Here is a 14095-nt window from a genome sequence, read left to right as displayed (position 1 = left end):
CCTGTATGCTCTCGCTGGCTGGCCCCCACTACATATCTGTGGCCAGACCCACTGGCTCCAGGTCATCTATAAGTCTTTGCTAGGTAAAGCCCCGCCTTATCTCAGCTCACTGGTCAGCATAGCAGCACCCACCCGTAGCACACGCTCCAGCAGGTATATTGCACTGATCATCCCCAAAGCCAACACTTCCTTTCCTTCCAGTTCCTGCCAATGACTGATTTTCTTGGAATAGATACACCATAATATAAATCAATATAATTAGGCTAAAATATAATAAATAAAAAGGCCAGTATGAGCTTCTTTTCATTAATAAAAGGGAATAAATAAGCTCAAACTGCAGCTGCGAAATTATTTGCACACAGAAGTAAACCCCAACAAGCTTCAAGTGCATCGTGCATGGAAAATCCGCTCTGCAAGTTAATAATAATGACAGAAAAAACATTCAATGTTTTGAAAAGCTGCATATCAAATTAGCCCTAATTAGACAAAAGAACAATTCTCATTTGAACGACTTAGTATCTGGTTCAAACAACTTATTATTTATTTTGACGAGATACTAAGTCGTTCAAACAAGATAATTCCAAGAGTCTAAGCTAGTTTTTTTTTGCCTTGATACGGAAGCCCGGAAGACCAAGCATTTTGGGTTGACAAACAGATTGGAGAGAGCTATTATGAGCCCTGGGACAAACACACACTACACAAACTTCGTTCCTCACTGCACCTCTCTGGGGAGGTTCCCATTGCTTGGAAGGCAGCCACAGTTAGTCCTTTATTTAAAGGGGGAGATTAAGCTGATCCTAACTGTTATAGGCCTATTTCTATTTTGCCCTGTTTATCAAAATTGTTGTAAAAACTTGTCAATAATCAACTGACTGGCTTTCTTGATGTCCATATTAAATCGCTCTTGTATGCGATCTGGTTTCCGCTCAGGTTATGAATGTGTCACTGCAACCTTAAAGGTCCTCAATGATGTCACTATTGCCCTTGATTCTGAACAATGTTGTGCTGCTATTTTTAATGGACTTGGCCAAACGCTTTTGATACGGTAGACCATTCCATTCTTGTGGGCCGGCTAAGGAGTATTGGTGTGTCTCAGGTTTCTTTGGCCTGGTTTGCTAACTACCTCTCTCAAAGAGTGCAGTGTATAAAGTCAGAACATCTGCTGTCTCAGCCACTGCCCGTCACAAAGGGTGTACCCCGAGGCTCGATCCTAGACCCTACGCTCTTCTCAATTTACATCAACAACATAGCTCAGGCAGTAGGAAGCTCTCTCATCCATGTATAAGCAGATGATAGTCTTATACTTAACTGGCCCCTCCCAGGATTGTGTTAAACGCTCTACAATAAAGCTTTCTTAAAATGTCCAACAAGCTTTCTATGCCCTTAACATTTGTCTGAACACCTCCAAAACAAAAGGCCGTGTGATTTGGTAAGAAGAATGCCCCTCTCCCCACAGGTGTGATTACAACCTCTGAGGGTTTAGAGCTTGAGGTAGTCACCTCATACAAGTACTTGCGAGTATGGTAGACTGTCCTTCTCTCAGCACTCTTCTGTAAACTGGTCATCTCTGTATACCCGTCGCAAGACCCACTGGTTGATGCTTTTTTATAAAACTCTTAGATAGGGCTGCAGTAGATAGGCCTCCCTCCCCCCTCATCCTCCACATACAACACCCGTTCTGCTAGTCACATTCTGTTAAAAGGTTCCCAAAGTGCACAATAAGAATTTGTTCTTAACTGACTTGCCTAGTTAAATTTAAAAAAACATGTGCGTGCACATTACAAAAGGTTGGTCACTAGTGTTTCCCTCAATGAAAGACAAAAAGGTAATGTCCTCCCGAATGTGAATACAGAAGTTTGGTTGTTGAAATGTCCTGAGATGTGACGAGTCGCACCACAATACACTGAAAACAGAGTCCCCAGGCAGGAAGCCCATGATTGGCGGTGCGCATGTTGCTCCTGCATCCTCACAGGCATACAGAAAACGGGCCTGGGGAGCTTAGAGAAGATGCATCCATGAGGGGACGGAGGAAATATGTACAGTTTCCACCACCGGCCGTTTACAGTAGAATATCTGTGAAATATCTGGGAGTAGGGTGTGTAAACTACCCCCTTGCGACGCTGGCTTATCGACACGTTGTGCAGCCCAATCAGCCACGCAAAACAGCCTTGAGAGGCAATACATCTGCCCAATTAGCTGACTCATTTTCATACATCCACTCGCCATATTGGGCTGCAGCTACCTAGAGTGTCTTCAGAAAGTATTCAGACCCCTTGACTTTATCCACATTGTTATGTTACAGCCTTATTCTAAAATGTTTTAATCTACACACAATACCCCATAAAGACAGAGCAAAAACAGGTTTAGAAATGTTTGCAAATGTATTAAAAATAAAAAAACTTAAATACCTTATTTACATAATTATTCAGACAATTTGCTGAGACTTTAAAATTGAGCTCTGGTGCATGCTGTTTCCATTGATCATCCTTGAGATGTTTCTACAACTTGGGAGTCCACCTGTGGTAAATTCAATTGATTGGACTTGATTTGGAAAGGCACACATACCGGTCTACATAAGGTCCCACAGTTGACAGTGAATGTCAGAGCAAAAACCAAGCCATGAGGTCGAAGGAATTGTCCGTAGAGCTCCGAGACAGGATTGTGTCGAGGCACAGATCTGAGGAAGGGTTAAAAAAAGATTACTGCAGCAATTAAGGCCCCCAAGAACACAATGGAAGAAGTTTGGAACCAGCAAGACTCTTCCTAGAGCTGGCCGCCCAGCCAAACTGAGCAATTGGGAGAGAAGGGCCTTGGTAAGGGAGGTGGCCAAGAACCTGATGGTCCCTCTGACAGAGCTCCAGAGTTCCTCTGTGGAAATGGGAGAACCTTCTAGAAGGACAACCATCTCTGCAGCCCTCCATCAATCAGGCCTTTGTGGTAGTGGCCAGACGGAAGCCACTCCTCAGTAAAAGGCACATGACAGCCCGCTTGGAGTTTGCCTAAAGGCACCTAAAGGACTCTCTGACCATGAGAAACAAGATTCTCTGGTCTGATGAAACCAAGATTGAACTCTTTGGACTGAATGCCAAGCGTCACGTATGGAGTTAAACTGGCACCATCCCTACAGTGAAGCATGGTGGCAGCATCATGCTGCGGTATGTTTTTCAGTGGCAGGGACTGGGAGACTAGTCAAGATCAAGGCAAAGATGATCGGAGCAAAGAGATCCTTGATGAAAACCTGCTTGTGAGCGCTCAGGACTGGGGCTTAGGTTCACCTTCCAACAGGACAACGACCCTAAGCACACAGCCAAGACAACACAGCAGTGGCTTCGGTACAAGTCTCTGAATGTCCTTAAGTGACCTAGTCAGAGCCCAGACTTGAACCCGATTGAACTTGAACATCTCTGGAGAGACCTGGAGAGACCTGAAAATAGCTGTGCAGCAACGCTCCCCATCCAACATGACAGAGCTTGAGAGGATCTGCAGAGAGGAATGGGAGAAACTCCACAAATACAGGCTTGTGCTAAGCTTGTAGCATCATACCCGAGAAGACTCGAGGCTGAAATCGCTGCCAAAGGTGCTTCAAAGTATGGCGTGAAGGGTCTGAATACTTATGTACAGTCGTGGCCAAAGGTTTTGAAAATGACAAAAATATACATTTTCACCAAGTCTGCTGCCTCAGTTTGTATGATGGCAATTTGCACATACTCCAGAATGTTATGTAGAGTGATCAGATGAATTGCAATTAATTGCAAAGTCTCAAAAAGTGCTTCACAGGCAAGGATATTGCTGCCAGTAAGATTGCACCTAAATCAACCATTTATCGAATCATCAAGAACTTCAAGGAGAGCGGTTCAATTGTTGTGAAGAAAGCTTCAGGGCACCTAAGAAAGTCCAGCAAGCTCCAGGACCATCTCCTAAATTTGATTCAGCTGCGGGATTGGGGTACCACCAGTACAGAGCTTGCTCAGGATTGGCAGCAGGCAGGTGTGAGTGCATCTGTACTCACAGTGAGGCGAAGACTTTTGGAGGATGGCCTGGTGTCAAGAAGGGCAGCAAAGAAGACACTTCTCTCCAGGAAACATCAGGGACAAACTGATATTCTGCAAAAGGTACAGGGATTGGACTGCTGAGGACTGGGGTAAAGTCATTTTCTCTGATGAATCCCCTTTCCGATTGTTTGGGGCATCTGGAAAAAAGCTTGTCCGGAGAAGACAAGGTGAGCGCTACCATCAGTCCTGTGTCATGCCAACAGTAAAGCATCCGGAGACCATTCATGTGTGGGGTTGCTTCTCAGCCGAGCGAGTGGGCTCACTCACAATTTTGCCTAAGAACACAGCCATGAATAAAGAATGGTATCAACACATCCTCCAAGAGCAACTTCTCCCAACCATCCAGAAACAGTTTGGTGACGAACAATGCCTTTTCCAGCATGATGGAGCACTTTGCCATAAGGCAAAAGTGATAACTAAGTGACGCGGGGAACAAAACATAGATATTTTGGATCCATGGCCAGGAAACTCCCCAGACCGTAATCCCATTGAGAACGTGGTCAATCCTCAGGAGGCGGGTGGACAAACAAAAACCCCACAAATTCTGACAAACTCCAAGCATTGATTATGCAAGAATGGGCTGCCATCAGTCAGGATGTGGTCCAGAAGTTAATTGACAGCATGAGGTCTTGAAAAAGAAGGGTCAACACTGACTCTTTGCATCAACTTCATGTAATTGTCAATAAAAGCCTTTGACACTTATGAAATGCTTGTAATTATACTTCAGTATTCCATAGTAACATCTGACAAAAATATCTAAAGACACTGAAGCAGCGAACTTTGTGGTTATTCTCAAAACTTTTGGCCACGACTGTATATGTGATATTTAAGTTTTTTATAAATTAGCAAAAATGTCTAAAAACCTGTTTTTGCTTTGTCATTATGGGCTATTGTGTGTCGATTGATTAGAAAAAAAACAATTTAATAAATTTTAGAATAAGACTAACGTAAAATGTGAAAAAGGTCAAGGGGTCCGAACACTTTCCGAATGCACTGGATACTTGCACTGTCTGATAGGCCAGGCTCCTGGATGGATAAGTGGAGGAGGGTGGATTACTGTGCTCATCAGTCTTGTTCTTCCCCCACTGCTTCCTTTCTCACCAAGGGTCACGTTAGAGTTCAGAAATCTGCATTTTGAACAACGCAACCCATTTTAAAAAAAAGGTGTTTTAAACAATTTAAATTGTATTATATTCAAAGTATTTTTTTATTCAATGGAGTGATCAGGCTCCTGCAACTATAGTTTTCGTTCACAGAAAATACATGACTGCGACAAATTCGGCAGAAAACAGCTTCATTTTCATGAGCGGTAGGGACTCATGAGAAGTACAACGCTATTTGGCTAGAAGCCACAAGTAAATGAGCTAGCCTACAATAAAAAAGCCAGTCATTTCTTTGCAAAAACTCAGCACGGCATTATATTTCTAATGTTTATCATAGAAAGAATGTAGCTAGCTACATTTCCTAAATGTTTTGCTTTAAGTTAATCGTAGATTTTACCAGAGAAAAGTAGGTTACACTGAGAAAAGCACCGGAGAAAAAAGTAGAGCATTGTCTGAATTCACTCAAGTGGAGATGTAACTGAAGCACAATATGAAAAAATGCAGCTAAATATTTATGCATCTTTTATCCTGTGTGAAAAATGTAGAATTCTCCATTAATGTCCCCTCCCACCCCTGCGATATGAACCATGCGCTCTCTGCCTCATACAGTACACACCAGCATAATACAAAATTCTCTGGGCACAAACACCAGATCTCTGTCAGGCAACAGGAACAAATTATAAGGCGTGTAAAAAAATTAAAATTTAAAAATCTAGGGATAGGCTATTCCATCAGCATTCTACTATGGATAAACCCTAAACTTCCAAGCGTGTTGAAACCACGTGTTCCAGAAGCTTTTAAATAACCATTTAAAAAAGGCACAAATGTGTGAAAAAAAGTGTACCCAATAATTGGGTTTATAAGTCTTATTGAACTTACCTGGACTACTTCTATTCCTCTTTTCCTGAAAGACAGATAAGAAAAAATAAATCAAAATACATTCACTCATTATTTAAACATCAAAACGTGGAGGTGGGAAAGAGCGAACACTGCCGAAACTCCAACAGATGAACCGGACACCTCTGTAGACATTTAATTTGTTTTACTTTCTCCTGCAGTGTTACATATTACAACAGAATAAAAAAAACACTATTGTGTCACCACACACCAATGTATGTTCTAGCGTTCTGTAGTGCCTCCCAATCGCATGGGGAATCTCACACCATCAAAAGGTTATGGATATGAAGGGCAGAGATGGACAGCAAGGAAACCAAGATAGAAAGTGCATGCACCCCCCACCACTTTAAGAGTCCTGAGTATGTCTCACAAAACATACTGACAATGGCATAGGGCTACTCAACTGCTCCACTTGTGCATGTAGTGGATAATATTATATCTAACAGACTTTGGCATTATTGTTTCAATTTAGCACACACATAGTAAATCTTATTCTGGGAATGTAAACCACAGTGGCATAACATTCAACAATAGAATATGAATTTGTTAAAGGAATTCATAAATATATCGCTGTTAAGGCCAAATAAGCTCCATCTGCTTTAGTCTGGGAGTCCAGGGACAGGGAATGTCTTCACTTTTGAAGGACATTTTTTTACCCAAAGCGCAATATATATATATATATATATATATATATATACACACACACACAAATTTAAAAGTGGGTTGCTTGGCAACGTGCAGACAGCCTACACGACAGAAATACTCAGTGGCGTTTGTGTAAGAGACTTCCAGCAGCTCTAACATAATAAACCACAATGCTCCTCTAAAAGACTTGACAGTCTTTCAAATCCACCTCGGTCTGCCCAACCAAGCGGAAGTAGTATAAAAGCGGATGTTTTCCATACTTATCAAAAACAAGTGATCCAAAGATCTTTGGGGTCGTCAAGTAGTGAGAACATGCAAGTCCAACTAATCTGAACATACAAACATGGGTGAAAGCATGAACACTAGGCTATGCCCGGTGTTTCCTATACATATAAATATCTGTAAGTGTTTTGGGTGTCTGTGGTGCCTCCCGCAGAATTTGTGTGGCGCAATGGTATAAGGCACTGCACCGCAGTGCTAGCTGTGCCACTAGAGATTCTGGGTTCGAGTCCAGGCTCTGTCGCAGCCAGCCGCGACAAGGCGGCGCACAAATTGGCCCAGCATCGTCCGGGTTAGGGGAGGGTTTGGCCGGCAGGGATGTCCCATTGCGCACTAGCGACACCTGTGGCGGGGCGGGCGCAGTGCAAGCTGACACTGGGCGCCAGGTTTACGGTGTTTCCTCTGACACATTGGTGCAGCTGGCTTCCGGGTTAAGTGGGCATTGTGTCAAGAAGCAATGCGGCTTGGTTGGGTTGTGTTTCGGAAGAAGCACGGCTCTCAACCTTTGCCTCTCCCGAGTCAGTACGGGAGTTTCAGCGTTGAGACAAGACTAACTACCAATTTGATACCACGAAATTGGGGAGAAAACCGGAAAAAAAATTACATATAGGTTTATGAAAAAGGAATGAGAAGCCCAGTTCTGGTTACTTTTTTAAAAAGGACATATTGCTCCCAAATGAAACATTATGCTGACACCATCTAAAATATAATTTTCACCTCCAGAAATGAGCCCAATAACATATTGGTAAAAATAATTTTTACATATTGGACCATGCATATAGCCCAGCAGTAGGCAACCGCCGCAGGCACATCATGTTTTTGATTGAACCGACCTGGAAGACCAGGTGTGTTGAATTTAGGAAATCACTGAACTGATCAATTATCTCAGTTGGCCAGGTGTGGTGCCTAGTTGGAACAAAATCCTGCAATACCTGTGGCACTCCAGAAACAACAGGGTTGCCGTACCCTGATATAGCCTATGCATGGTCCCAATTTAAGCAATAAAGAAAAAGGTACAAGCGGTGTGGTATATGGCCAATACACCACAGCTAAGGGCTGTTCTTACGCACGCTTCTATTGTTTCAATAAAAGTGGTACAGCTTTCCTAGAAATCTGTCAAGGCAGAGAGGTTAATGGGACATGTAGAAACCCACTGGTTCGATGTGAGCTATTGTCTAGATCAAATATTTCTCTATAATGAAAGCACGAGGTCCAAACGCAAACAGGAAGAGACATGGCATCTTCCACAGAGTTGGTGAAATTATAGTGCTGACGGGCCTCAGACTGGGTTCTCCGAGTGTGGGGTCCTCTCTCTATGAAGTTGAAATGGAGCATTGAATGAGACTACTAAAAGCATCAAAGGTTCATGTCACTCAATATTAGGTAAAAAATGACCAACAAAAATGACCTAATAAAATAATTCCAAAACATAGGTCAATAGCCTACGGGTAAAACAACAAACCCTACTACACCAATGACTTGCCAAATCTTTACAAGAACAAAAACACAGTTTTTTTCCCGACAGCCCCATGGTAACAGTAGAGCAGCCATTCACTGATTTACAACAATGTGGATATTTAATACTGCAGCTGGCACGTTTCATGGGGTGTGAATGGGGTCATTGGTTTCAGCCAAGCTCAGGGATAGGCGGCACTCTCCTATTGTTGCCTGGACCATGCAACGAAAGGAAAGGAGGGAAAATTAATAAGGCAAGCAGAGTTGCCAAGACCAAGATTGTTTGGGCTTGACACACGAGGAAGTAGTTGATAGTGCAGGGTGATGTCGGCTTTTAATTCTCTCTCCTACAAAGCACACATTTAAACAGTCATACAAAAGCTCACGCGCACACACACAAGTTCATGTTCACAACAAATTCTCCATTAAGCCAATAGGATGGCAGGAAGATGAGAGGTCAGGGGAACACTAGTCCAAGAAGAACAGATCTTTATTCAGTTCACCTGTGTGTGCATCCAGAGTGAGAGACCCCCCTAACCCTGTCCTGACAGGAGGAAGTGACAGAGCTTCCCTTGTGTCCAGAGGCAGGGGGTCATTTCATTTCCCTAATAAAAGGTAAACAGTTCTGCCAGCTTAAGGGCATTATTAAAGCAGGAGTCCTTAACGTCAACAGCGTCACCACACCTCATCTCTGACCAGCGGGGATCTCCCACACAACCAGCTGGCCCAGACAACTCTCCAGGACCACCTCCATTTTGGAACACTCAGTGTCCCAGATGCACTCTTGTTGGGAGGGCTGAATGGAGTCTAGGCAGATGTTGGGGACAGACATACTCTACTGGCTAAAACAGACATTGATCTAACACTAATTACTGTGTCATAAACCCTTAAGGTGAATATGAAAATAAACGTGGTTAGTATATAAATTCAATTAAATACAGAAATTAGTGACTAGGAGACCGAGCCAATGTTGTTAATGTCTAAAACTACCACAACTTGATTTCCCCTCATGTGGGTGAGCATGGAGCTTACACCTAATGTGTAACACACCCAATGGTAATGTCAACACTGGAGAGCTAACTATATAATTCCAATGTCACAGAAATATTGCAGTACAGTTGCATAATGTCCTGCACTGTGTGCGCGCAAATGACAACACATTGTTTTTTACAATACAGGAGCAGAAGTAGTATAACAAGGATGTTTCACCTTTCTTCTTCAAACAAGACCTTTAATATTTTCCCAAGAAGCACACTGCAGGGAATACCCACTACAAAGGAAGAACTAAGAGAGACGGAGCAGAATAGCTCACCTGTCATCAGATATGAGGTAAAAGTGATTGTGTGACGGGATAATGAAACCAGACAGGAATTCCCAGACACATTTTCACTTTGTCAAACTGAAATTATACTCCAGGCCATTGCCCGCAACGCTAGCAGCAACCATGAAGGGTGAGTATGTAAGGCCAATGCCACCATGCACATTCCAAACCAACAATTAGTGGAGTAGACAGTAGAGCAAGGAGGTAACCCGCGACCTACTACTACATGAAACAAGTTGTTCCTGTCACTTTCCTGAACTATATTTTCCAATAGAGTAGGCAAGACGCAGAACATTTGATTGTTCCTACAACTAATCCAAACCCATCCCTGGCCTACACACACCAGCCATAACAGCACCTCCCCACCCTATAGCCTACATATTACACCTGAGCCATCCTCCAGAGAAAATATTTTGGTTGGAGTGTTAAGAGATTAAAAATGTTTGGTGGATTACATCGTTGTAATCTGTTCTGGCTCAATCAGGTTGCTTATCAGCCCCCTTGTGAGGTGAATATCCATTCAGGGTTTGTACACAGTGTTAAGTTAAATTCAAGGACTTGAATTACTTTTTCAAGCATTAATATTTATTTTCAAGGATCATCCATTTGTAATACAGGTATCCCTCGTTTATCGCGGGGGTTACGTTCCGAAAATGACCCGCGATAAGTGAAATCCGCGAAATAGAAAACTTTTTTTTTTTTTACAATTAGCAACTATTACATGTATACAAATACAGTGACTCACGTGTAGGCCGTTTCACTGCTCTTCAGAGCGTTTCGTCGACATTATGGGTTTAGGAGATGTTCGAAATTACAAGATAATTTGGCCAACTTAATGTAAATTTGCCAAGCTGTTTTATGTACGTACACATAACTGCACGAGACGACAAAATGATAGCACAATTCGTAGCATGTTTTGATACAAGAAGCGGGAGTGAGTTTTTAGCGAATCAGAATGCAGAGCACAATGCACCAAAAAAAAAAAAAAAATGCATTATGAAAATCCGCGAAATAGCGAATCCGCGATAAGTGAACCGCGAAGTGGCGAGGGATCACTGTAGTTCCTATTATGCTATTGTTTCTAGTTCCCAAAAGATGGCACTATATCACCACAACCGCATAAAAAATAAAATAAACATACTATTCATCACTACCTTGCATGTTCTACTCAATAATACATGTTTCACTACTTATTTACCCCAAGTTTGGGAACCACTGTACTACTAACCTCTCTCCCTGCTTGCTTCAACACTTCCTCTTTCTGTGTATCTCCATTGCCTCCTTCATTGCAGCCTGACTCACCACTGTCTGTCTCACTACTCTTTATAAAAAAAAAAAAAGCTATTTGTGTTATGAGAACTTATAGTACCTATTTGTTATTTGTGTTATGAGAACTTATAGTACCCCATCTTTTGATTATAGTACCCCATCTTTTGATTATAGCTAGCTTAAATGTCAGTTAAATGCTCCTGCTGAGGTCAGGCTCCATTCAACGTTAGTTTCTAACTTTATCCGTCTAAATCAGCCAAAGGTATTTTATTTAACTAGGCAAGTCAGTTAAGAACAAATTCTTATTTACAATGACGGCCTACTGGGGAACAGTGGGTTAACTGCCTTGTTCAGGGGCAGAACGCCAGATTTTTACCTTGTCCGCTCGGGGATTCGATCGAGCAACCTTTCAGTTACTGGCCCAATGTTCTAACCACTAGGCTACCTGCCGCCTTGTCTCTAACCAGTAATCACATCATTCACAATGCAGGCTGAGGCAATAGATAACTTTGGGTGAGAGAGACCGAATAAGTGAATGAATAAAGTTGTTGGCAATCAGCTTTGAAATCAGCTTATTTTGAGTTATGGAGTTATCACAAAGTACTAGGGTAGTGAATTGATGTTAGCGTTAGCTGTCTGCTAGAAAATAAAGTTAGCCTACAAAGCTGGAAGCTAAAAGGTATCTTCTTCCATTGTAAAGGTTCTAGCTTGTATGGACATTGTTTTGCGAACAGTTTGAAACTTTTGCATGCCATGTCACATTATTCAAGTGTGTTAGCTCCCAACTCATGCTACACTGAAGTTAACATGGTGCAGCCCATACTCCCAGTGCAATGAGTAAATGGAGAAGAAACCGTGCGCACTATAAAAAGTCGGCTGCGCTGATAGACTTACTTAATCCTTGAGAAACATTTGACAGAACTACCGAAAGTAACAAATTATAGTACCGAAACGTTTTTAATTTTCTAGTATATAAAAAAAAAAACAGTATAGCGTGCAACACTAAACACAGGAGAGTAAAAGGCAAGTGGGTGGACACCATATCTAACATGAGACTGAATCAACCATGAAAAGGACTAATTTAAATATGCCTCTTAAAAGGATAGGTCACAGAGAGCATGGGACTAATGAGATGACAGTTAAAACCCATCATATCTAAAAACATACCCGACAGCCACTTATTTACGATTATGATCACTTAGTCGAAAATTCTAAGTAGCTATTTACACAGAACCAAAAAAAAAACGGACTAATTCAATTATTTTCAAATGTTTTTATTTATTGTTTATAACCTGCCCAACGGGCAACCTCACAGCAGGCTCAAGTTGCTCCAATTGTGAGACTACTCAGGTTACTACAATCCCTGTGATTGTTTCCGACAAAAAAAGGCAGTACACTGAGAAATGCACTTGGCCTATCACTTGTCCCCAACAGTGCTCCAAAACGGTCAGCAGACACTGTTGCATGATAGATGCAAATTGAACTCACACTGAATTTATGTAATATCCTCTTCAATTAATGTTCAAAATGTGTACTCCTCCAAAATATAATTAGTTAAAACAAGAAAAGATAGATGCAGCATTTGGTTCTTGAGGTCATAATAAAATAGTAGCGCCATTTGGGCACATTTAAAGAGGTGATTACCTATATTTTTAAGACTGGATATTTGTAACAAATAGCTACACGACTACTAGTATTAGCTACTACAATGTATCTCGCACCAGATTGCTGGCTGTATCCCTCCAGGACTGTAACTACTGTACAGTAGACTAAATGTAACCACCAGTAGCTACATTGTTGTCAGCACATACAGTAAGTAGCCTACCTGCACAAATCAGCAAAGGCCTGAAAATTCAGCTTCTTCATCTTCTTCTCGCTGAGCCAGTAACCCACTCTTCTGCCTTTCAAAAAAGTCTGCATCTTCGCCTCGCGTGTTCACAATCCAGAAGTTACGGTCGAATCAACCTGGACACTGGCGAAAACAGGAAACTGTCGTCCCACACGAACCTTGAGGGGAGGGAGAAATGACTTTTGTATTTCGTATTAGCCTGGCCATGTGAGGAAACAGGACGTACTAACTTAGCTAGTTAGCCATAACCAATAAGTTGACTCGCAAAGTTGCAACGTCTCTAGCTAGCAGTAGCAAACTAGTAGTTATAGCCATAACAATAATGTCTACCTAGCTAAACTTAACTGAATTTTAAATTACTGTTCGCTACCTAAACGACACATTTACCAAAAGCCCCCCCCCATAGACTTCGGAAATGCAGCTAGCCTAACGTTAATTTCTAGAGATGCGCCACATAAAGCAAGGCATTACTTAGCTTGTGGTTTCTAAATACATTCACTAGGATGATGACAAAGCTCGAGGAGAAGCAAATACACAGCTAATTTTCGGAATAAATCCATAAAAAGTTAAAATTTATAGCTAGCACATGTCCTATTTGAATTTCACCTAGCTAGCCTGATAGCTGTCCATTCTCCGTTCGGCTGGTTGTTCAAGCTGAAGTGGTGACCAAACACTGCACGGAGATCTTTTCTCCGATTTTACCGTACTGCGTACTCACGCTCTCGAATAGAGCTCCTTTAAGTAGCCCTAAACAACTATGCATACCGTTAGCTAGCTTGCTGGGGAGATTATAAGGACACAGTTGACGATTAAACCGAAAGCCAAACTTTACCCTAATTTTAATGAATTCTGAAATAATATATCGGTTGTCAAGCGTGTCCTTATAGCCTTGATGAGCATGAAAACGATGTAAACCATATGTCATGGTCGTCTCAGTCACCAGACCCATTTCAACACGTATGGGAGATTCTGGAGCGGCGCCTGTAACAGCGTTTTCCACAACACTATGATGATGGAATTTCTAGTGGAAGAATGGCGTTTCATCTCTCCAATAGAGTTCCAGACACGTGTATAATCTATGCTAAGGTGCATTGAAGCTGTTCTGGCTCGTGGTGGCCCAACGCCCTAAAACACTTTTATTTAGGCAGATACCTGTATATCATTAATATACAAAAATAAAATACAAGTCAAAAAAATTGACGTAGCAACTAAGGATTCTACCTTT

General features: G+C 42.0%; 1 protein-coding gene across 2 annotated transcripts in view; it reads right to left on the bottom strand.

Annotated features, from left to right (window-relative positions):
• Positions 1-13834, bottom strand: part of LOC129812951 (inositol-tetrakisphosphate 1-kinase-like) — a 58013-nt gene extending 44179 nt beyond the window's left edge. Inside the window, exons 1-3 of one of the 2 annotated variants that reach the window (XM_055864965.1) lie at positions 13477-13834; positions 12847-13028; positions 6035-6059 (exon numbers count right to left, since the gene is read on the bottom strand). In XM_055864965.1, the coding sequence (XP_055720940.1) occupies positions 6035-6059; positions 12847-12941 (120 nt within the window). In that variant the 5' untranslated portion in view covers positions 12942-13028; positions 13477-13834. The other variant, XM_055864966.1, reaches the window with a different exon arrangement.
• Between the last annotated feature and the right edge of the window lie 261 nt (positions 13835-14095).

This window comes from Salvelinus fontinalis, chromosome 16, assembly GCF_029448725.1.
Source record: "Salvelinus fontinalis isolate EN_2023a chromosome 16, ASM2944872v1, whole genome shotgun sequence".
NCBI classification, from domain to species: domain Eukaryota; kingdom Metazoa; phylum Chordata; class Actinopteri; order Salmoniformes; family Salmonidae; genus Salvelinus; species Salvelinus fontinalis.
The sequence above is the reverse complement of the archived record's forward strand: the minus strand, read 5'-3'. Positions and strand labels throughout refer to the sequence as shown.